Here is a 25712-nt window from a genome sequence, read left to right on the forward strand (position 1 = left end):
TTTAAATAATGACTTGAGTATAAACATATTTGCAGGGTTCCACAGTATTCATTCATGTTGTCCCAACACAAATCGATTAAAGGTGCAGTAGGTGACCTGCCACAATGCTATCCGTTAGCATAATATCTTTGAAAACAGTTTCTCTCGTCGTCCAAAGCTACGCCTCCTAAAAAATCCCGAACATACACCTTAAAGATAACAGTATATCATGTCATTCACCAGTTAGAAAACTTTACAGTACTTTATAATACTACAATTCTAAATTAAAAACTATTATATCTAGCAGGTTTTCTGTTGTGTAGCAAGCAAAATTTGTCATGATGTGGAATATTTCATGCATGCAAGGATCGCTGGTCTCACTCTCTCACGCGATTTGTCCTGCGACCACTTTATGCTTAGTGGTTGGCCGGCGAGCAGCGTGCAGGAATAACACTTATTACTAAGCCATACTTATGTGCTATTTCAGACCGAATCACAGGTTGTCATTGTTCAAAAATGAACCAATGTAATGTGAATATAAAACCAGCTTCACCTCAGTAAAGCAGGCTAGGTAGAATAGCGCTATTTACTGATGTTTTGTTAAACTAAATAAAAATCCACATTACTGATGCTGTAACAGGTGCATTATAAAATTGAAAATAGTCACATCAATCTTTTGCCGGGAGATTTCAGTGGCTGAACAACACTTCTGTGCATATAACCCATTCACAACACAACACAATCTACATAAGCTTTGTGTGACTAAAATAGTTTTAAAACATAACATTACCTGTCTAACAGAAATACTTCAGCCATGGTGTCGTCCTTCCTCCAGCGTGCAATAAGAACTCCAATATTCATTCAGAATTTTAAAGTTTTGATTCAGCATTTGTTTTTACCACTCTCACTCAATCTCTCGTGTCAACTTGAATGCAACGCGTTCATGCGTAAATGGCGGATCTGCGTAAATGGCTGTGCAGATGTACAAATCTCCATTTGTTGACAGACAGTTTGGGCTACTTATCAGAATTATGGGAATTGTCGGCCCAAATAATTTTAATTGAAGGAACATTTTTTTTGTCTTATGCCTTACCTAGAATATAAAAATAGATATAAATACATTTAGATCATTTTCTTTAATCAGTACTATTGGAATGTGAAGAGACATTCAACCAGCAGCACGAAAAAATGTCTATAAAGACAATCACCTACTGCACCTTTAAGTGGCCATTTTAACTGGATTAAACGGAAAAAAAAAAAAAGTTTCCCAAAAAAATCTCCAGAATTGTGTTGTTTAAGCTCATTTTAAATAAGTAGTTTGAACAAGAACAATTAAAAAAATTATATATATAATACTGGCTGGGTCAGTTGGCATTTCTGTGTGGAGTTTGCATGTTCTCCTTGCGTTCGCGTGGGTTTCCTCCAGGTGCTCTGGTTTCCCCCACAGTCCAAAGACATGCAGTACAGGTGAATTGGGTATGCTAAAATCGTCCGTAGTGTATGTGTGTGAATGAGTGTGTATTCCCAAAGATGGGTTGTAACTGGAAGAGCATCCGCTGCATAAAACATGTGCTGGATAAGTTGGTGGTTCATTCCGCTGTGGCGACCCCAGATTAATACAGGGACTAAGCCGAAAAGAAAATGAATGATGAAAGAAAAAAAAGATTTCTACAAAACCATTGCAAACAATTTAATTGAATTTAAACAAACAAATACATTTAGTAATGTTCAACTTAATTTGTTTGTTTAAATCAGCCCAAATAAACTGTTTTCAAACACCTACCTTAAAATGTTTAGTAAATCCAATAAATCGTTTTGGAATCTTTTTTTTTCAGTGTAATATAAATTGATAGTAAAGTACAAACAGAAATTATATTTCAAATAAATGCAGTTTTATTGATTAATGAATTCTGAAAATGCTTTTAAAATCTGATTTTACAAAATTACACAGCGCAACTTTTCAGAATTATTAATACCCAATTAGGATGAGACAATTAAAAATAATGCATTTTAAAATATATATAAAATAGATTTAAAGTTTGTTTTATTGTAATAATAATTGACATTATTACTTGATTTATTATGTAATCAATGTAGTTAATGTAAAAAATTCAAATCAATACATAATTGAGAGCCCAAACGTTTACATATATTTATTAAAATTAGGTCTATATTCAGCAGTGGAAGATCGTTGTTATACAGCAGTCTTTTATAACCCATAGATCTTCATAATTAAATAAACAATAAATAATTAAATAAACATTCTTGACCCTGAAATGAAAAGTACTTTCAAGTACTTGTTTAACCATATTTAATATTTATTATCATTTATTTATTTATTTGTTTATTTGTTTATTTATTTATTCATTTATTTATTTATTTATTTTATTTATTTTTTTGCATGTATTTAGCTTTTACAATCAGTGCCAAACTCAGTTCAACAACATAAATCAACACTTTTGAGTGCTCTATAAGAAAAATCAATTTAAAAGATTAGCTAGATTAGATAGCACTATTGATTTGGCTTCCAGCTAACCAAAGTGGCTTAATGCTGTCTCAGTCTCAGCAAAGCTATGCAGTTTCTTGAAGGCGTTATTTATAAATGAGATTATAAATGTTCATTGCTGTACTGTCCTTCACCTAAGCCTGTGTTCATTTACAAAGTCTTTTTATTATTATTATTATTATCATCACTCTAAAATGAAGCGTGTATGCTTTTGAACAAGACATACTGTATGTGTATATATCTGTGTATGTGTGCTTATCTGTGTATATTTTTATTTGTACAAAAGGGAAACAACTTGAAACAAAGTTGAAATCTGTGTGTACACGTTTGTTGCAGTCTGCGATGAATGAAGCTTCAGTGTGTGTACATTGTTAAAACTGTTTACTGGTCATCTGTCATTGCAATATTGTTCCTAAGAGCCAGCCGTCCTGAAACATCACTGAACAAAACTGCATGTATTTAACTTTTTTGGGTCTGTGTGCTCAGCTCTCCAGAGAATGTCGCACTGTTGTGTGTTTTATGGCAGAAAAATACAGAAGAATAGCTGTCATCTTTTGTGAAGGTAATAAAGATGTGTTCAAAAGTGTGTGTGTGTCTGATATTCTGAGGGAAGCGCTTATTTAAATGTGAAAATAAACACTGATTGATTGGATTAATCGTTTTATGTGTTTAAAGTGAATTCACATCGATTATTATGAGAAAGAGTATTAGATGAGAAAGAGAACTAGATCATATGGTTGTAGTGTCAATATACAAAACATCATATATGCTTATAGATTTGCTACTAATTTAGTTTTTTGCTTCCCAAAAAATGCCTTTTGTGTATCACCAAGAACTGTTTTATGCCTAAATCTTGTTTGGTGTGACAAACAATCCACCTAGGATGTCCTCGAGATAGCATTTTTCCATTTTTATTAGTGATCATTGTGGATCTATTCACAAAGCATACGAAGTAGTATTTTAAATATATACATTTATAAAATAGGGTGTTGTGGGGGGCAGTCTCACTGCAAGAAGGTTGCTGGTTCGAGCCCCGGCTGGGTCAGTTGACATTTCTGTGTGGAGTTTGCATGTTCTCCCGGTGTTTGCGTGGGTTTCCTCCAGGTGCATCGGTTTTCCCCACTTCCGGTTACCCCACAAGTCCAAGACATGTGGTATAGGTGAACTGGGTCAGCTAAATTGGCCGTAGTGAATGTGTGTGAAAGAGTGTATATGGGTGTTTCCCAGTGATGCGTAAAACACATGCTGGATAATTGGCAGTTCATTCCGCTGTGGCGATCCCAGATTAATAAAAGGACTTAAAATAAATGCATTTATATAAAATAAACATTGTTTGACCAATTAGGATTGATTCCAGATATATTATTATTATTTTTTTAAATAACACACATTCTCTGAGTTTATTAAATAATTTAAAAAAATACACGTTTATTAAAAAATAATTATATATTTGCTAAATCTATAGCTGTTATTTTTCTTTTTTCCGTTTTTATATACTTACGCAGGGCTGTTTATCTAAGTTGATTTAGCCGCATCATGTTTGTGTTTTGTAACATCTATTTTACGAGGTGGGTTGTTAGCCCAACGCAACACCGAAGGACCAGGAAGACACACAACGGGCAATTCAGAGAAATCGGCCACACATGGGTTAAACATAGTGTAAAGGTTATAATGAACACTAATGATTTAGTGGTGAAGGCTTTTCAAACGTTGTACAACACTGACATCTACCGGAGGTGAGTCGAATGTCACAGTGGGGTTCGATGTATGTTGATTGATTTGTTGAATCTAAACTTTTATAGCAATCAACAGCTTTGGCTCAACTTTAAATATCTGCTTCTGGTAAGCGGATTTCATTTACGTTATCATGATAGGTAGTCCACACATGGCACTAAATGAATTTGTTTTGGATGTGAAAGCGTCTTTTATTCTGCCAGTATTGATAAGAAAATTTACAATATTCAAAATCATGTAAGAAAGTTTACAAAGACAAGTTGTGTTTTGTTTAAAATAGAAAAATAATGTGTGTGCGTGTGTGCGATAACTTCAGCATTAACAAAAGAAAATTTTACATCACAACGAACAATAAAAATTAAAGATTAGATAAAGAATAACAGAGTAACAAGTTACCTAGATTACAAATATTGTAAAAAAAATATATACATATATTATTTGATAAATTGACTAATTATTCTTACCATATCGGTTTACAGAGAATGGTACGAAAAACATAAATATTCAGTGAGCCGCAGTTCTGTGGGTGCAAACACACCCAAACATAACACTTCCAACCTTGAGGCGGATGGGCTACAGCAACAGAAGACCACACCGGGTGCCACTCCTGACAGCTAAGAACAGGAAACTGAGGCTACAATTCACACAGGCTCACCAAAATTTGACAATAGAAGATTGGAAAAATGTTGCCTCGTCTGATGAGTCGATTTTTGCTGCAACAATCAGATGGCAGGGTCAGAATTTGCGTCAACATCATAAAAGCATGGCTCCGTCCTGCCTTGTGTCAAAGGTTCAGGTTGCTGGTGGTATTGTAATGGTAGTATGGATATTTTCTTGTCACACTTTGGGCCCATTAGTACCAACTGAGCATCATGTCACGTGATATGTCACCCTCACTTTTAGAGACAGTTCATTTAGAAACAGGTGATATATTAACCCCCCCCCCCCCCCACTTTTAAAATGTCTGCTACACCACTGGGAGTGGTACCTTTTTTACAAATTTGTTCCTAAAAGGTCCATATTAATACCTGAAGGGTACATATTAGTACCTAAAAAGACAAAAGTGTGCCTTTTAAAATTTGAAGGTACTAATATATACTTTTGAGGTACCAATATGGACCCTTCAAGTAAAAATGTGAACCTTTTGAAAAGGTACCACCCCAGTGACAGCTCACGTACCTTTATTTCTGAGAGTATACCTAATAAAGTGGCCGGTATTTATACATCCTCTTTTGTGTTCAACAGAAGAAAGAAAGTCAGATTTGGAGAAAGTGAACGGTGAGGTAATGATGACAGAATTTTAATTTTTAAAAGGTATAACTACACTGAATAAACATTATTTAAACATTATTGAATAAATGGTATTTAAAATCGACTTTTAAGTTTAAGAATCAACATATGCACGTTGGTGCTAATCTTCAACATTGCTGCATCTCTTGACAGGCATAGGCCATCCTATCAGATGAACATTTTATAGTCCTTAGCCTTTTAAAGAGTTTTTTTTTTTTAAGTTATTTTCTAACAATAATCTGTGAATACCATTATTCTACATATTAAACCGGGGCCTGAAGACTGATATTAATAAAAAACAAAGCCATTAAAATGTCAATAATGCAATAAAACAGGCTAAACATCAAGCATTTTTGCATGAATAAAATTATAGCATAAAGGTACAAACAAATACAAAATGTATTAAAATATTCTTGTTATCATAATTCTAAAACATTTTTGCATAGAACATCATTATTTTGACTTTGATAAAATTATTGAAAATTAAAGTAAGACAAACAAATGTAATATATTCTTATAAACAAATATAATATGAAAACAAATATAATAAATACATTAAAATGGTTAAAATAATTAATAATTAAAAATTAATAATGATAACAACAACAACAACAACAATAACAATAATATTTATTATTATTATTATTATTATTATTATTATTATTATTATTATTATTATTATTATTATTATTATTATAGATGATGACAAAGACACTCTAGAAACTAGAAAAAGTACATGTTAGAAATATTCAAACAAAACAAATAATGTTAAGGCCATTTAAAATGTATTTTCTCAAAATATAAATACAGGAATCGATATTTTCCATAGTAGACCTATTTAAAGAAAAAACTGAAAACCTCTGAAAAAACAAACAGTTCTGTTTATAAACTGCCGAAACGAAGCGAAAACAAATCTCAGAACTCAATGTCCATCAGCAGCTCTTCGCAGGTCGGGTCCCTCATTGGGTAAGTTGAGGAGAGTTGGAGAGTTGTCCCGCGCCAGCAGGTGGAGCCGCGTCAGAGTCACTCAGTGTCAGATTCAGCTCGAGCTCACAGGGGGTTTCACCAGGTTTGACAGACGAAGGAAGACACGCAGTTACCGACAGCGCTTCACTGCAAATGGACTCGGCGCTTTGTTGGGGGCCCAGTGCTATGACAAAAAGATCAACTTCTGATTTACTCTTTTGAGAAGGAATCTTATTGCGAGAGTCAGAAAGTCCGCGCGCAGTTTATGGTGGAGCCTCAGCAGAGTTTCAGAGGAAGCAGGATGTACCATGAAGACGGAGCAAACTCTCTCAGACCGCGATATGGATGTAAGTACAGCTTCTTTGCTTCATGGCAGTTATTTAACGTCCATTATACCCACATATTACGAAGCTGAATAAGTATAAGTTGATTCTGAATGAGAATGACAAGAGTAGGCTAATCTAACACTATGATCAATGCAGTGGGTACCCAAATATTTAATTCATAAATATTTGAAAGTGCAGTTGTTGTTTTAGGATCTCTTTTTGTCCAATCTGATGTTTATGTGTGTGTGTGTGTGTGTGCGTGTGTGTGTGTGTGTGTGTGTGTATGTAAAAACAGTTATTCAAGGCTCTGGAAATGAAAGATTTATTCAAGATAATCACTTAAAGGCAGATACATGATGATTACCATGTGCTAAGTTGAGTCATTTTCATAAACCATACATTAAAAGTGAGAAATAACTGAGGACATTGAATGAAGAAAATAGTGGACACCTAAGGTGGTGGTAAAGTGGCTGTTACACCTCAGTGTGCATTATTTTGCATTAATTCATTGACTAGAGTCAGTTATCCTACTTAAATAGGCTAGTTACAAATTTAGTGTCAAAGACATTTGTCAGGTTTTTGTACAGTTCTTGTGTGTATTAATACATTTTGGACTGTTGTAACTGTTAAATATCTGAAATCATTCAGTGTATGGAACTGTAATGTGGTCAAGACCTGCCTTAGAAGGTTCATCAGCCAATCAGAATCAGACATTCACCAGACCCTGTTAGTAGTGTTACTGAACGACTGAACTAAAAGAGAAGTGTAAAAACTGAGGACAAAAATATGATTGTCGGTTTATCTCTATTTTAAACTTAGTTGCCAGTTATATTTCTTTCAAGCTAACTTCCCATTTTTTCATCACAAACTTCTGTGAAATTCTTAAATGACTTACAAATATGCTTAGCTATTTTCTTCTGTCATCAACTAGATCCCCAGCGTTTCTCTGACGCAGCCTGATATTTTATTGTCTCAGAAAGGTGTTTGTGTATCCCTGGCATTAAATCTCATGCTGTGGCCTGAGCAAAGAGACGCTCCATGTGAGTTTCTCCAGTTAAACATTACCTCTGGCCTTTGTAAAATCACCTGACAGTACAGTTCAGATATGTGAGGAATTCTTTTTCAGGAGTTTATCTTTGTACGTTTTTCTAAACGCACACATTTCGCCACGGTTGTGAGACACAGCATCTAATTGTGCATATCTAGAACAATGAAGAATGTTTAGGATGCTGTTTGCATAACACACATTTGATCTGTACTGCTAGTTGGTTGTGTGTCAGAACCTGCTAGTTTGAGATTAACTCCACCATATCAAATCAAGACTGAGATACCCTTTAGTGAATAGAAGTTCACTTAACTCAGGTCAAGACTCACTGGCACCAAGATCTTAGTCCTGCTGCTGGTTTCATTCTGCTGGTTTATATGGGATGTTTAGGGGTGTGATGATACACCAATGCCTGGTAAAGCCGCATTAATACCGCTGTGTCAAGTAATCGCTGTACCACATTATGCATACTGCACCTTGCAAGTAGCCCACAGCATTGCAAGCATTTATCTTTCTGCATTCTGTCTGTGCAGCTCTGGCAGTAACACTTCTGAAATGCTAGTAGCTAGTTGGATGTATTTGGTAAACTGACTTGAATTTATTTGCTGATGTTTTGCCCTTTTATACAAATTCACGCCAGATAATGCGTGTAATGCTAGTGTATAAGTAGCTCAAATTCACACTCATGCAATGAGGAAAGAGTCAGGAACCAGCAAATGTCTGGTCCAACAACTTTAATCATAAAATGATTAAAGGGGGGGTCCTCCGAGTGACTCGACTCTCAGCTATCACTACTATCGGCCCCACCCACACTCATCATCAATACCAAGGTGACCAATCACAGATCTTTCACTCCACATCATTACAATCTGTAGTAAAAATTTTTGAGAGGTGTTTTTTTTTTGTGTCAGGCTATGGCAAAGGCTATGCTGGATCATCTGCATGCACTCATCGCATAAGTATAAACTGACGTTAATGGTTTGGTTCTGTTTGTTGAGGAAGCAGAGTTTTTTGTAACACCAGAAATGTTTAAGAAAATGCACTGGGTAATATAAGTGTTGAACGCAAGCGCATAGAATTGGCATGGACGGAGGGGACATGTCCCCACCAATATCTACCAATAACTGAAATGTACATACCAATAATTTTATCGACTTCAAAATAAAATAATGCTCCATCAACCCTTAGTAACCTATTTGTGCACAAAGAGTTAAAGTCAGGTTTGCTATGATACTATTAACCAAGGCTGTGCAATTAATAGAAATTCAGTCTCGATTTGGCCTCCATGATTATGAAAAACAATAATTGGGATAAAACTGTTAAATTGCATCACACACACTTCTCATAATTACTCTACACTCTATTCTTGGCATGGGACTTAAATATTAAATATTCTTTTTCACGATATACCGTGGTTTGGAAAAGCCAGGGGTTTAAAATCGTAAAAAAATTAGCAATAATGTTCCTAAGGTACGAGTAAGATTTTTTATTTACGTTTTTTTTTTTTTAAACATTTTTTTTAGGACAACAGTATCTTCAGCAGAAAAGATATCCAAACATGCCATTTTAAATTGTAAAAAAAAAAAAAAATCTGTTTTTGAATCAAATGAAGACAGCAGAAGTCAGTAATTAATTTAACTTGACATGTTTACTGTTGCAAAATATTTTGAATGTTTCTCAAAATAAAATATATTGTGTTCAAAAGAGAATTTTTTTTTGTTTTTTTACTCAAACATTTAAAAAGAATATATTTTAGAGCAGTAATCACAATACTGCGAAACCTTGAAACAGTGATATTTTTATCCAAGGTTATCATACCATCAGAATCTTATACCAGCCCATGCCTACTTGATTCATTAATTGTTATTTGTATTATTAAGTGTTTATTTTATATTATTAAGTACTTTATTCATGTTTTTAAAGGCGCAAAACAATTTGTGCAATGCATGTTCTGTAGGCATGTATGTCCCCATCAATGTCAAGAGCAAATCTATAGCCCTTGGTTGAACGTGTCACCATTTTTCTCAGAATATGTTTCTAAAAGTGCTGTTGAATTGAAATTCCCCCAGAAGTTGGTAACAACTAATCTATAAATACAATGTACAATGTAAAGTAAACTAGTTAGTTTAGAAATGAAGATATGTGTAATAAAATGAACTATTGAACACAGGAAGAAAGGGAGTTGTAAAAAGGCATGGAAAGCCCAGACAGCAGCTGAAATCTTTCAGTATGTTAGAAAGCAACCCTGCCCCTCGTCATTGTAAATGAATATGTGACACTGGATCACAAAGCAAGTCATATGAGTAAACCTTTGTAATTGATATCTGAATAAATAAGCTTTAATAAGATGTAGTGATTGATTGGATATGACAATATCTGGCTGAGATATATTTAGGAACTATTTTAAAGTCTGAAATCTGAGGGTTAAAAACATATTAATAATAAAAATATTCACCTTTAAATTTGTTTCGCATTTTTAGCAATGGATATTATAAAAAATAACATTTTGGTAGATTTATGGAAATAAATGTACTAAATGTCTTCATGCAACATAACCTTTACCTAATATTCTAGTGATTTTTGGCATAAAATAAAATCATTGATCATTTTGACTATTCTTTGATATTTTGGCTATTCCCAAAAATGTATATGTGCAACATAAGATGTTTTTTTGCGATCCAGGGTAATATTACCTGACCTGAATTCAAGAGTAAATAAAAATTAAAGAGCAGAGATCTTCAATCTGTCATTATTAAATGCATTTCAGTAATTCATTCTTTCTCTTTGTGTCATTCCTTTGTTATTACTCATTACACACTTTATTATTGCACACAACACATTTTTCAGATTCATATTCATATTCCTTCATTTTCCTTCGGCTTAGTCCCTTTATTCATCAGGGGTCACCACAGTGAAAACCCAGTACTGGGAAACACCCTTACACTTTCATTCACACTTGTACACTACGGTCAATTTAGTTAATTCAATTCACCTGTACCACATGTCTTTGGACTGTGAGGGAAACGGGAGCACCAAGAGGAAATATATTTTAGATTTCTATAAAGAGAGGTCATGTTTTGATCTTCAACTGGTCTCACGCAGTTACATTATGCAATTTTACATGTCAGAGTTCAAGAAGCTTGGACTTTCCAATGCAACAAACTGCGAAACATGTCTCACAAGCTTACGTTTCCAGTCTGCCGCGTTTGCATGCGTATGAATGTAAGTCTATCGGGTGAAAAGTGCAGTGTGAAAGCGGCTTCATGCTAAACTGGAGACCGGTGTGGCGCACAGGTGACACTCATTAGCACTCATGCCATCTGCCTTGTTCTGCTTTCATGGCTCTTGGCCACGCCCCCTCTTGACACACTGTTTATTTAATTTGAATCTTTGCTCTGCATTTAACTATGCTTGAAATTGATTATCATAATTTATGCATATATGCTCCCATGCAAAATCATACCAATCAATCTAAATTCATAAATTCTTTACAAATAGTGCTGTTCATCTAATGAACTTCTATTAATATAGCAACATGTATTACAGTAAATGAACTGCTGTGTCAGTTTTTTGCAATATTTTACATCCCTAAGTGGAGGGAATGAAGTACCGCAGTATGCTGTATGAGAGTATCACAGAACACACTAGGCATGGGCTGGTATAAGATTCTGATGGTATGATAACCTTGGATAAAAACATCACGGTTTCACGGTATTGTGATCAATGCTCTAAAATATTTTCTTTTTAAATGTTTGAGTAAAAAACTAAAACTTTTTTCCCTTTTGAACACAATATATTTCATTTTGAGAAACATTTATAATATTTTGGAACAGTAAACATGTCAGGCTAATTTATCTATTGACTTCTGCTGTTTTCATTTGTTTCAAAAACAGTTTTTTTTACAATTTAAAATGGCATCTTTTCTGCTGGAGATACTGTTGTCCTAAAAAATAAACAAACAAAAAGTAAAAGATCGTACACATACCGTAGGAACGGTATTGCAGAAAATTTTGACGGTTTTAAAACCTTGACTTTTCCAAACCGCGGTATACCTTGAAAAGGGTTATCGTCCCATGCCTAGTACACACACAAAAATATTTTTTATAACCAATACAAATCTTAGTAATTACATTAGCCTTCTGCTAGTCATCGCATTTTATTCACAAAAAGATTTTTTGAAATTTGATTGTTCTGATGCTTATCAAAGTGCATTAAATTCCAAAAGCTTTACAACTACAGCATACAATGTTGTTGATAAGAAAACAAATCCATGTTTCATAACGTTAACACCAAATTCTGACGCTACCGTGTAAATGTCACAGCAGAAAACAACAGTTGTCCTATTTTAGTGAGTCTGTGTGACCTGTAAATTCTTGTTTTTACTGTAGCTTTTAAGATTCTCACTGGTGTGCTGTTCTGCTGCTGTAGTTCATCTGCTTCAAGGTTTGACATGTTGTGACTCATAGATGCTGTCCTGCAGACCTCACTTTTAGCCGCTTATTTGAGTTAGTCTTATCTTTTTAAACAACTCCAAATAGTCTGGTCATTCTCCTCTGACCTCTGACATCAACAAGCCGCTTTTATCTTCCCTTTTTTGAATCATTCTCTCTAAAATCTAAAGATGGTTGTGTTCCAGAACCACAGATAGTTGGACAAAATAGATTGAGGGTTTTAACGCATTCTTTTTATGGAAGTAGTCTTGATAGTAAATGTACATAAAAATAATGTGCTTAAAATGCCCTCATTATCAAATGAAGTAGCTGTGACCCATATTGATACAAGAGATTGGGTGGCTGCAGTTTACTATCAGACTTCCCCTCACAACCACTATAAGTGTGCTGCGGTTTTCTGGCACAGCTTATATCAGCATTCAAAAAATTGAGTTGTTAAGATTGTTCAAAGTTTTTGGTCTTAATTCAGTTCAAATGAAAATTAAAAAGAATAACTGACAGAGTATGGAGTTTATTTTTATTTTGGTATATTAATTAAAAAACTAATTGTCAAGGTTACATGTTTCATGATTCTTCAGAAATCACTGTAATATGTGGATTTGCTACATTTCTTATTGTTATCAATGTTGAAAACCTTTACATTTTTAAATATTTTTTTGGGAAATAATAATGTATTGTTTCCCCGGGGATTATTTGTTGAATTAAAAAAAATCAGTTAATAGAAATCATTTGTAACCTAATGAATGCCTTTACTGCTTTTTTTGTCATTTAAAGCAAAAATGCTAAATCAAAGATTTAATAATCTAATTATCTTTAAAAAAAATCATATACTGTACTGTGTGACCTCAAACTTTTCGATGCCTGTTTATACACTCACTGGCCACTTTATTAGGTATATCTGTCTAAATACTTGTTAATGCAAATTTGTAATCAGCCAATCTAATGGCAGCAACTCAGTCCATTTAGGCATGTAGACATGCATCAGAACGGGGAAGAAATGTGATTTAAGTGACTTTAAATGTGGCATGGTTGTTGGTGCCAGATGGGCTGGTCTGAGTATTTCGGAAACTGCTGATCTACTGGGATGTTCACGCGCAACCGTCTCTAGGGTTTACAGAGAATGGTTAAAAAAAGTGAAATTCTGTGGGCGCAAATGACTTGTTGATGCCAGAGGTCAGAGGAGAATGGCCAAATTGGTTTGAGCTGATAGAAAGGCAACAGTAACTCAAATGACCTTGTTACAACCGAGTTATGCAGAAGAGCATCTCTGAACGCACAGCACGTCTAACCTTGAGGCAAATGGGCTACAGCAGCAGAAGATCACACTGGGTGCCATTCCTGTCAGCTAAGAACAGGAAACTGAGGCTACAATTTACACAGGCTCACCAAAATTTGACAATAGAAGATTGGAAATACATTGCCTGGTCTGATGAGTCTCGACTTCTGATGCGACATTCGGATGGCAGGGTCAGATTTTGCGTGGTGTGGGGGATATTTTCTTGGAATATTTTCACGAATCATCTCAAACTTGACAATGTTTCTTGAACATGACAATGAGTTCACTGTACTCAAATGGCCTCCACAGTCACCAGATCTCAGTCCAATAGAGCACCTTTGGAATGTGGTGGAACGGGAGATTTGCATCATGGATGTGCAGCTCATACATCTGCAGCAACTTTGTGGTGCTATCATGTCCATATGATATATGGTTGTGGTCCATTGAAGTATTAAGGCAGTTCTGAAAACAAAAGTGGGTCCAACCCGGTTCTAATAAGGTGTACCTAATAAAGTGGCCGGTTAGTGTATCTGTTACAACAATCTTGCAACATCAGATCTTTCCTGTGATGTTTTCTCAAGTGTCTTTTGTGCTTTAAATTGTTGTGTATATTGTCTTGTTTAAACATTTTAAACGCACAGCCTCTTTAATGAGAGAACATATACGGAGTCTATTGTCAGTAGGACAGAATGAGATGATAAGGCTGACCTACGTAATGAAACCCCCACAGAGGTTAACTGGCAAGCCTGAGCCTGTGCGTCAGGGTGAGAAATCTGCAGTGCTGTTTGCCATTACAGAATTGAATTGAACAAAGGCCAGCATGGGATCGTGTGTCAGCAGGCTTAATTATTACTAGATGAGTGAGGATTGTGAAAACACTTGGATGTTGGACGGTCTTGGGCTCTGTCTAATCTAATCACATGCAAAAATAGGCTTCTCATTGCATGTCAGTCCATCAAAAGTTTTAGGTTTTTACCTTCACTTGGTTTCTCTTTGCAGACTATTAATTGTTAACCGTTATTTTTAGGGATGCACATCATATCAGTAGCCATATCGATATCGGCCGATAAATGCTATTTTTAATGTTATCGTTATTGGTCCGATGTCAAAATTAGGCCGATATCTTTAAACCAATAGATTACGTAATTGTACAGAACTGCTTGCCTCGCGCATGCGTGGATCAAACTTGTTCAGACTTGTCCAGTGCACTATAATGAAGCTTTCCTCAGATTATTTATTCCTTCAAATTCCTTTGAACGAGTTCAAAAGAATCTAAAACACCAAATGGGACGAATTTATTTAGCTTTTTGCTTGTAAGGTGGCTCTGAACTGTCAAAACAACTCTCAAAATGCTTTTTCAGATATTACATATTTGTACATACAGTTGAAGTCAGAATTATTAGCCCCCCCTGAATTATTAGCCCTCCCTGTTTATTTTTTTCCCCCAATTTCTGTTTAACGGATAGAAGATTTCTTCAACACATTTCTAAACATAATAGTTTTAATAACTCATTTCTAATAACTGATTTCTTTTATCTTTGCCATGATTGCCATGGTTAATTAGGTTAACTAGGCAGGTTAGGGTAATTAGGCAAGTTATTGTAAACCAATGGCTTGTTCTGTAAAAATTTGTGTAAAACAATTTGCTTAAAGAGGCTTATAATTTTGTCCCTAAAATGTTTTAAAAAAAATTTAAAACTGCTTTTATTCTAGCCAAAACAAAACAAATAAGACTTTCTCCAGAAGAAAAAATATTATCAGACATACTGTGAAAATTTCTTTGCTCTGTTAAACATCATTTGGGAAATATTTAAAAAAGCGGGGGCTAATAATTCTAACTTCGACTGTATGTGCATTACTGTAACACATTTTATTTAACATTTGAGCTGGTTCTTTCATTTCTTTCAAGTTCTTTCATTTTCATTTTATTTAAAACATTTAAATTTAACTTGTTTGTTAATTAAATCCCATTTTGTTATTTAACCTATTATTTTTATGCAACAGTCAAATTGCATGTTAATTTGCTATGCGAAGGAAAAGGAAATATTAAATTGTTGGCATGCCGATTCATGTGAAATCATGAATAAAAGTCTATATAATTGCCTTGCAATTTTGAAATTATTGCTTTATTTTGAGTAGGCTATTTAATTCATAAGATCAGATCAAACTTTTATAAAGTTTTTAAAATAAAATCAGTTGTTCACTGTATAACAATATTACACTTTTAAATATTTATATTTATCGGCTATAGTATATATCAGTTATCTGCCTCCAAATTTGAAGAATTTTAAGAAACATGCCTGGAATACCTCCCTAGGTAGGCATCCAGTTGGCGTTGCTGTGTGGACTTTGCATGTTCTCCCTGCGTTTGCGTGGGTTTCCTCCGGGTGCTCCGGTTTCCCCCCACAGTCCAAAGACATGTGGTACAGGTGAATTGCATAGGCTAAATTGTCCATAGTGTATGTATTAGTGCGAATGAGTGTGTATGGGTTTCCCAGTGATGGGTTGCAGCTGGAAGGGCATCCGCTGCATAAAAACATGTGCTGGATAAGTTGGCTGTTCATTCCACTGTGGCGACCCCAAATTAATAAAGGGACTAAGCCAAAAAGAAAATGAATGAATGAATGAAATTCTTAGTTAATGTCCAATGATGTCATAATCGTTTTATTCAGTTATTCACTAATACATTTCAGTATTTTTAAAAACTAATTTTAGCATAGTAAATATAATAAATGTGGTGATTTCTCGTTGTTAATTTTAAACAACTAACATTTACTGATGAGGCTTTATTTTAAAGTGTTACCTATTGTACTTTATTATCCTTTAGCAATTCAATTAGTTTGAATTATTTATTCACTCTGAACATGTACATACAATAAAGCAAAGTAACATTTTTTGCAACTTAGGTCAATATCATGACAATACCGTACACTGTGTTAAAAGCTTCAGCAGTTAATTGCAAAACAAAAATCTAATACAGTCATAAGCCTGATTAAGACAGATATTTTACTCATTGTTCTTGTTTTTTTACAGTGTAGGTGCCTTTATGTTTTTTTTTCACGCTGCAAAAAATGTTGGCTTCCACACAATCGATTTGTGTTGGGAAAACATGAAGAAATTAAGTTAGATTATTAATCTTTACAAATTAAGGTTGATTGAAAATAAAACAATTAAGTTGTCACAAAAAACCCTCAAGAATTGTGTTGTAAATAATTAGTTTTTACAAAGAGCAAATGTCATATTTTGAGGGCATACACTTGTTTTTGTCTTTTGTTTGTGTCATAGTAAATCATAATAAGTGTCATATTTTACTATTTTATTGATGGTACGACTGGGCTGTGGAGATACATTTGAGTCAAGGGATGGGCGATTGTATAATCAAATAACTTATTAAACCAAGTGAGGTGAGTGGCACTACATCTGCTAGTGGACTGTTCTGTGAGTTTTGTGGTAAACACAGCAGATTGTGAAAGAAAATGAGACGCGGTTGACAGTCGATCTGTGTGTTATGTTTATGTGTTAGGTCGAATGAGGGCACCGGCTCTTCTCACACAACAACGTCTTTGCACAATTTCTTTCACACTACATTTGTAGCAGTGTGTGTTGTAAATAGAATCAGTTTTTAAAATACAGTCCTGATTTTACTCAGGATTGAACACAACTGTGTCGGTTGCATCATGTGACTAGTTATTGAGTGTAAGAGCAGGATTCAGGCTGTTTAAAGTAGTTATTAAATAACTACTTCAATATAAAATTTAGAAAATTGTTTTCTATTTTTCAATGTCTTATTTAGATCAGATTGAAATCTGAAAATGTTTGAAAATCAATTAATATATATATATATATATATATATATATATATATATATATATATATATATATATATATATATATATATATATATATATATATATTATCCAGCACGTTTTTATGCAGCAGATGCCCTTCCAGCCGCAACCCACCTCCAGTAACTCCGGTTTCCCCTACAGTCCTAAGACATGCAGTACAGGTGAATTGGGAAGGCTAAATTGTCCGTAGTGTATGAGTGTGACTGAGTGTGTATGGATGTTTCTCAGAGATGGGTTGCAGCTGGAAGGGCATCCGCTACGTAAAACATGTGCTGGATAAGTTGGCGATTCATTCCGCTGTGGCGACCGCAGATTAATAAAGGGACTAAGCCGAAGGAAAATGAATGAATGAATAAAAATATATAATTTTTTTTAAGAACTATATGTTTTATATATCTTATAGTTTATGTTAGTTATGCATAGTTTTTTTAAATAGCTCTTATGTCCAGGGTTGTGTTTGTATTTATGATTAATTTCTCTTGCACCATTGTCCTGCGAGACATGACATTTCCTTCCTCTGTATGTCCACACATGTAGCGGAATGACAGTAAAGCTGGACTTGACTTGACTATTTAGACAACAATTCTGAACATACTTTATAGGCACTCTAAAAGTTTAAATACACTACTTCACTGTAAAAAAAGTTAACCTAATTTAAAATTGTAAGGCGACTTGCTGCAGTGCTTAAATTGAGTCAAGTATAGTACTTGAGGACAGTGGAGGAAAAAAGGGGCGAGTGCATATGGCCTTGGCAATTTCGGTGCCCTGCGATGGCTAGCAGAGGTGCCCGCACGACCATAATTCCCTCCGCCCGCTCTTCACTTTCACCAATGGACCTCCATCACGATTGATCAGACCCCCCAACCTCACACCCTTTCACTTTCGCCGATTGTCCATCCTCCGCTTCAACCCCCCCCTCTTTTCACTTGCTCTGACCGCACCGGATACACCACCGGCCCCCTGCTCTTTCGCCTACCGCATCCCCCAATCAAAGAGACCCACTAAAAAAATTTGTAAATAGGGCCCAAAATTGCTGGCTATTCTCCTGCTTGGGTTGAATCACTTCAAAAAAGCTGCCTAACAATTTTACGTTGAGTCAACTATTATTTTTACAGTGTCATACATATTCCTTCACTGTGTTTTGACGTGCCCACAATATCAATATTGTGCATGTTCATTATAATGAAGTATTAACAATATCAAATACCAACATATGTAAATATAAATATTTAGTTATTCAGTTTGAATGCATTTCTTCATTCAGTTTTAGATGAACTAAATCTTTATTGTTTTAAATTAAACCGAGAAACTACGGTGGCTCAGTGGTTAGCACTGTCACCTCACAGCAAGAAAGTCGCTGGTTCGAGTCCTGGCTGGGTCAGTCGGCATTTCTGTGTGGAGTTTGCATGTTCTCCCCATGTTGGCATTGGTTTCCTCCTGGTACTCCGGTTTTCCCCACAGTCCAAAAACATGCGCCAAATGTAAATTGAATAAACTAAATCGGCCGTAATGTATGAGTGTTTCCCAGTACTGGGTTGCGGCTGGAAGGGCGTTGTGTAAAACATTTACTGGATAGGTTGACGGTTCATTCTGCTGTGGAGACCCCTGATTAATAAAGGGACTAACCTGAAGGAAAATGAAAGAATGAATGAATAAATACAGAGAAAATGTCTGAATTTTAAGAGTTCACAATTGTAATATTTTGCACCTAATGCAGTGACATGCTTGAAGGGACAGTTCACTAAAAAAGGAAAATTCTTTTACTTGTTCCAAACCTAATGAGTTTCTTTCTTGTATTGAAAACAAAAGAAGACACTTTGAAGAATGCTGGAAACATGTAACCATTGACTTCTATAGTAGGGAAAATAAATACTATGGAAGTCATTGGTTACAGGTTTCCAGCTTCCTTCAAAATATGTTCCATTGTGTTCAACAGAGAATTTAACGCATAAAGGTTTGAAATGAAACAGAAGTGAGGTAATGGTGAGTCCATTTTTTTCATTTTGGGGTGAACTGTCCCTTTAAATATCCAGTTACGTTTTGGGGTCACAGAATTTGAAAGGAAGCTTCTCAAGTTTTTTTGTTTTTGCTGATTACACTGAATAAAGACTGATTAGTCTCTACTTTTACTCTACTCTACTGAATCATGTTTACTGTAAACAGAGTGATGTCATCTCCACTTTACTAGAGATAAAGCGATTGCGTTGAACTTGTAGTGAAGATGAAATCGGTGGAGAAGGAATGTAGTAGCAATCGTGTGAAGGAAAGCCACTGATGGTTTCATAAAATTACAGGATTGACAGCCGCTAGACATGAGGGTGTCACTCCCTGACACTTTTACTCACCACATACAACCATGAAAGAGATGCTGATTATGTCTGCACACGTGTGGATTGTGAACAATTACTCAAGCGTTCATGCTTATTCAGTGTTTTGTGTGGTTGATCTTAAAGGCATTTATTTGTGTGTGTTTTTGATTCACTTCCTTCTTTCATTTCAAATACTGTAGCTTGAGGACCTTTTCCAGTTCATTCTTCCACTGAGAATTGTCTAAAACACACAAAGCCTGAAATACATGCTGAATAGAGCTTGGCTAAGTGCCACTGGATTCAGTCAATACCTTTTGTCATAGTTTGTTACTGTATAATAGTTGTTGTGTTGGATGAGATACAGTTAGCCTTATTAGCCGGCAGAGGAAAACTGTCACTCAGAGTCAGTGCTGTTTCTACTAGGACGGAAAATAAACTCTATTCTTATGTCCGGCTTTGCATTGAGTTCTCCACTAACTGGGATTTTCCTTTGTTTATCCTATAGCCATTGTGGACGATGAGAGGCTGTCGGCTGAAGAAATGGATGAGAGGAGGAGGCAGAATATTGCATATGAATACCTTTGTCATCTTGAGGAAGCCAAACAGTGAGTAAAAGTTTGTCACTCTGCCATTGACCAAGGAGTTCAAGCAGGGTGTCTGCTGTGTCTTAAAAAGTATTAAAAGTTGCTAAATCAATGTAGAGAAATGTAAGGCCCTTAACAAGTATTAAAAAGTCTTAAATGCTGTTTTGCAAGGTATTAAATTTCATATCATTTTTGATTATGCAATGTATGGTTGTACGCTAAAGTTTGCCTGAATTATATCGGCGAATTTCAGGATGCTGTGTAGTTTATGAAATCAATAAAATCCTGCTAAATTTAACATTATGCTGCTTTGTTTACTGCAGTAATCAAGGCAACACCATTATTTCTGCAGTTCAATAGGCGCCAACCTGCTGAATTAGCTAGATTTAATAGATTTTTATTCAGTATGACTTAGGCTTGGGCGGTATCCACATTTTGATACCGTCAAACCTCCTCCCTATTTTACCTCAGTATCCGGTATTACCGTACATAATAAAAAAATTATGATGTAAGGCGCAGACAGCGTCACCAAACTGTTGACTTGTGCCTAAACCATTCAGAAACTGAATACCGTATATGCGACCCTTAGGATAGTGGTCAACTGTTTGTCTTGTTCGTATTAGAGATCTGCGCGGGACGTTCTCCCTCATTCACACACATACACACACAAACACACACACACACATACACACACACACAGACAGCACCAAGCGACGCACAGCATTACACACGACACACAGCATCATGCTCTCTCTCATACACACACACACACACACACACACACACACACACACACACACACACACACAAACAGCATCCACGCGAATGCCCGCTCCTAAACCTCCCATTTAGATTACACCCATTCGAGTTACCGACCGCTCCCGTGCTTTAATCGGAAATTTATTCCCGCACCGCAAGAAATCTGGTCGGGTCCTGTCGCCGTACAGCAGCTGGAATGCAGACCTCTAGTTCGTATTTTCCACATCTCCCTTCTCGTTCGGTAACCGGAAATACTGCCAATACTGTGTTCTTTTTCAAGACCATGTCACTTGGTGCACATCTCGCCATCTTACCTCACCTCTCTCTCTTTTCTCCACACTGTCCCATGATGACAATCACGCATACGCATTTTTGAGCATTAAATAAATATTATTTATTATTTAATACTTGTCTCCTATATAAGTGCATTGTTGTTTATGACGGTATAACAGTATTGAAACTGACACAATGCTGTTTTAGATGCCGCTGTATACCATTTTACTGTATTACCGCCCAAGCCTAGTATGAATAAGTTTATGATTAGTTTCTTACATTATTATTTAGTAAATATATTGTAAATTAAGATCTCACCAGTGTTTCCAGTTGAAGCATAAAGTGGTTTATGGTTTTAAAATGTATTGAATTTCATTAAAAGGTATTGAATTTTACTCTCTGATTCCTGCATATACTCTGTCAAGTGTTTTAACAAATAACCCAAAATGCTACAAGGGGTTTGATTATAGTATGGAGACTATTAGATCAGCTTTGTGGAAAAAAGAGAAAATATCTGACAAATAAAAGGAGAGTATTTGAACAAAACTTTAAAACCACATTTTGAAAAAGCTAAGCTAAATAGCAAATTCTCCCTTCTAAATTAAAATATTATTCACTTATGTAAGAGGCAGAGCTTGTGGGCAAGAACTCCAACATATGGTTAGATTGCACATCAGGCAATCTGAGCTCAAATACCAATTTAAAGTCCTTTCCTGGTCAAATTTCTTCCCTTACCCATTACTTTGCCCATTCCTTCCTTCCAATTATCCATTATAGATAGAGAGATAGATAGAAGGATGGATAAATAGTTAGTTCTGGGCTCAAAATTAACCTTTTTTCATGTATCACTGGTGCTCCTAACTTAAAAAATGTAAGCACCCAGCCAAAATTTAGGTGCACCCACTAAAAATAATGAGCAACATTACTACAAGTTTTATATTAACAGATGTATGGCATTTGAAAGCAACACTAATCAAAACTAACAAACAAAAAACATATGCATGCGCTCACTGGCCCTACACACACTGCTTTATGAGATAAACTGAGTTAACGAAAATAACTGTGCTGTTCTCACGGGTGGTGTCTGATATTGCACACATGATATTGACATAACTTATTATATGCATACGTCATCTTAATAGCAATAATGGTCTTTTAATGAGCTGCAGTAGTTTAATCTCAGTGAATGCTTGCTCTTTTGCGATGGTGTACAAGGTGCCAGTCGCACAACTGACAGCATCGTGATGATTAAATGAAGGAATGAATAACGTTAGAACATCTCGTGCTTAAAATGTGTAGATGTGGCAAACGCTGTTACCTGCAAACTCTGTCCCACCGGCTTCATGGTGAATGGCTTTAGTCATTTTCATAGCGGACTTCAACCCAATGGAAGTCTTTTATCCAATTTTCGAAAAGTGAAAATGGTGGATTAACATTCACCACATGATCAGTAATCAGATTTGTCATTATTTGTAACTTTAGGTGGTTTCTAAAACTAAATCTGTCAGTGTTATTTTCATTCTCTCGTATCCAGACCTTTACGTTTTCGAGGCTATAGCTCCCTGTCATCTGAACGGAGTGATTGACAGGCAATATTAACCAATTTATTCACGTTCTGTTCTAGAGCAGAAGAGCTTGAAGACAGATCAAGCATTGTTTTGGCTTTGTTTACTGCAGCAAGTTGACATGTCAACTGTTTTAAACCAATCCTGAGAACTGCCTTTGGCGTTTTTTGCTGCAAAGATGCATTCTGCGTGAATGTCTCCTAAATCTGCGCATGTTGTGAACATTTCGCAGTGAAAACTGGTCACACGGCAACAATTTATGCTCTCGCACAAATGCATAGATAAAATTTCGGGCACATATGTGACCAAAACGGTCGCAATTTCCAGCCCTGTTAGTTATCTAGGTAGTTAGTTAGTCCCTCAGTTGTAGGCCTAATGTTAGTCAGCATGAGCCATCAACCTAAAATTCTTTAGTTTTTAAATATATGGGTAAAACCATTACAGACTATCAATAACCTGGAATCGTTAGTTTTAAAGTGCCCTTTGGGGTCCATTTCAAGAGTGACTTGTCTAAACAACTCTGAGTAGACTCTTTCTTTTGAGAGTCAATAACAATACAATGTGCACTTTCAGATTAAAAACTTCTCTTAGAGCTCTGTTACACACTGCATCAAAGATAATTAAATCCATAATATTGGATTTTAATATTAATTTTCTCAATATGCTTTTCAGAAATTAGTTACTTTATGGAAATAATCCATATTTAGTAAATATTTTTTTGTGTGTTTTCCTCTGTTGTACAATACAGTTCAGAAGTTTGGGGTATGTGGTTTTGTCAGTGTTTTTAAAAGAGTTATTTAATGATGAATGACAGTATAAATGGCAATTGATGTTGGGATGCAAGAGTCAGTAATCTGATCTTGTACAGTGACTTCTACGTTTATATGGAGATCAGTAATTAAATTATTTACCTTAATCTAATTAAGGAGATAAGATGATTAAGGTGTTTATTTGAGTTGCTTTTAGAATGTTCCTTTCATGTTCACGTTTTACTGTACATGTTACAGTATAACACAGATCAATACTGCCGCGCAAAGGCAAAAGACTGTAACTTCGTTTTTTGTCAAAAATTAGTTATTGATGAGTTTGGCACAATGAAGACCTCCTTTATCATGTGGATAAGTATCTTGAGTCAATATCATTGTTTTTTCAAGAAAATAATGTCTCGTCTTAACAGTAACTTCCAAATACCTAAGCGAAACCAAGCCGGAAGGCCATAACACGAATTACCGCTCTTTGATTGTTTTTTTTTGCTCTAATTAAGTTACAGTTCTCTGACGGTGTTCAGCTGCATGCCAATATGAAGTTACTGTGAGCAGCCTGGAGGCTGGAAAAAGTAGTTTAACAAATTACAATGCAGAGACAAAAAAAAAATGTAATACTGTAAACAATTACTTTAAAATTACAGAAATTATATATTATCTATTACATTTTGGAAGTAATTTGCAAATGCAACCAAAGCACAGGATAGCAATAAGTAAATGGCTGTAAGTATCTGTAAATCATCCAAATAATTTGCATGATTACTAGACACTACAGGTGTTGCTGTATTTTGTAAATATTGATCAGCAATATTAATCATGTGGAAGTTACTGCTTTTTGCCTTGGCATGACTTCTCACATTTTGCTTACAATACAAAGGCAGAGGACAGTAACTTCAAAATAGGGGTTAGGTTTGAGCTCAAGGTTTTTTTACGTAGATAAATGTCATTACTAAAACCTGTAATTGCCAATTTTCCAATGTGCTATCTATAGCTAATTTGTCTGGGGCAACAAAAACATCTTTGAAATCATTTTTCTCAATTCAACACTCCAGTGAGTTAAGGTCTTTTGCCTTTGTAGGGCAGAATTAACGTCATCACTTCACTACAATATTCGTTGTTTTCTCCAGAGTTTCATGTAATATTGGATGTTTTTAGGTTTTTGCGGTTCAGCAGTTTCACTTTCATTAAGCAACATTTCATTCATGTCCCCATGACAAACTCTGAACTACTGGATGAGAGTATGAATAAAGGACTGGTAGGAAAGAGTTGTTTTAATGGGGTCTGATAGGCTACTACATGCCAGATGGATAGAAAACTTTCGCATTTCCTGGACAGTATTTAAAAAAAATTGTGTTTGGGGATGGAGAATGTTTTGAGTACACAGGAACTCTCTTTGTTCGCACTTGTGCTCTTGGAGATGCAGGTGTCTTGGTAGTCTCCTCAACAGGAAGGTGCATAAAATACAGATCTTCATATATATATTGATTAAGGTGTTGTTTACATGTCTGTACTTTACTCCAATAATGTGATTAAAATAGGAATACTCCACATGTCTTAATTCGATTTGTGTTAACTAAGATTATGACCTTACTTAGATTAAGGTAATCAAAAATCTCTGTTTACATGGTAGACTCTTAATCTGATTATTGTCTTAATCGTATTAAAATCAGAACATTGTTCTCTAAGTAAACGTACTGAGTGTGTCATAGTATTTGCCAACAGATGGCATGTCTGGGATGCTTCACAATGTCCAGACCAAAAAATACTGCCATGTTTTATTTTTATTCAATGGTAGAAATAGTTTAATTCATCTAAGTGAGCAATCACAGTGACCAATAGTAGGACAGAAGCTTTCAAACATAGCAAAATGAAAGAGAGACAAGGGCTGCGTTCAAAGTCGCATACTTCCATACTATATAGTATGTTACAAACAGTATGCGGTTGGCGCCAGTGGTGTAGTGATTAGTGCATTGACACATGCACTCCAGTGCTCACGGTGACCCAAGTTCGATGCCCCAGCTTTCCAGTCGATACTCT

At 35.4% G+C, this 25712-nt stretch overlaps 1 protein-coding gene across 1 annotated transcript in view; it reads left to right on the forward strand.

Moving 5' to 3' along the window:
- Positions 1–6554: 6554 nt before the first annotated feature.
- Positions 6555–25712, forward strand: part of iqgap2 (IQ motif containing GTPase activating protein 2) — a 117284-nt gene continuing 98126 nt past the window's right edge. Inside the window, exons 1-2 of the mRNA XM_056458370.1 lie at positions 6555–6822; positions 20236–20335. Of these exons, the coding sequence (XP_056314345.1) occupies positions 6741–6822; positions 20236–20335 (182 nt within the window). The 5' untranslated portion in view covers positions 6555–6740. The remainder of the gene's footprint in view (positions 6823–20235; positions 20336–25712) is intronic.

Source organism: Danio aesculapii, chromosome 5 (genome assembly GCF_903798145.1).
Source record: "Danio aesculapii chromosome 5, fDanAes4.1, whole genome shotgun sequence".
In the NCBI taxonomy this organism is placed as follows: Eukaryota; Metazoa; Chordata; class Actinopteri; order Cypriniformes; family Danionidae; genus Danio; species Danio aesculapii.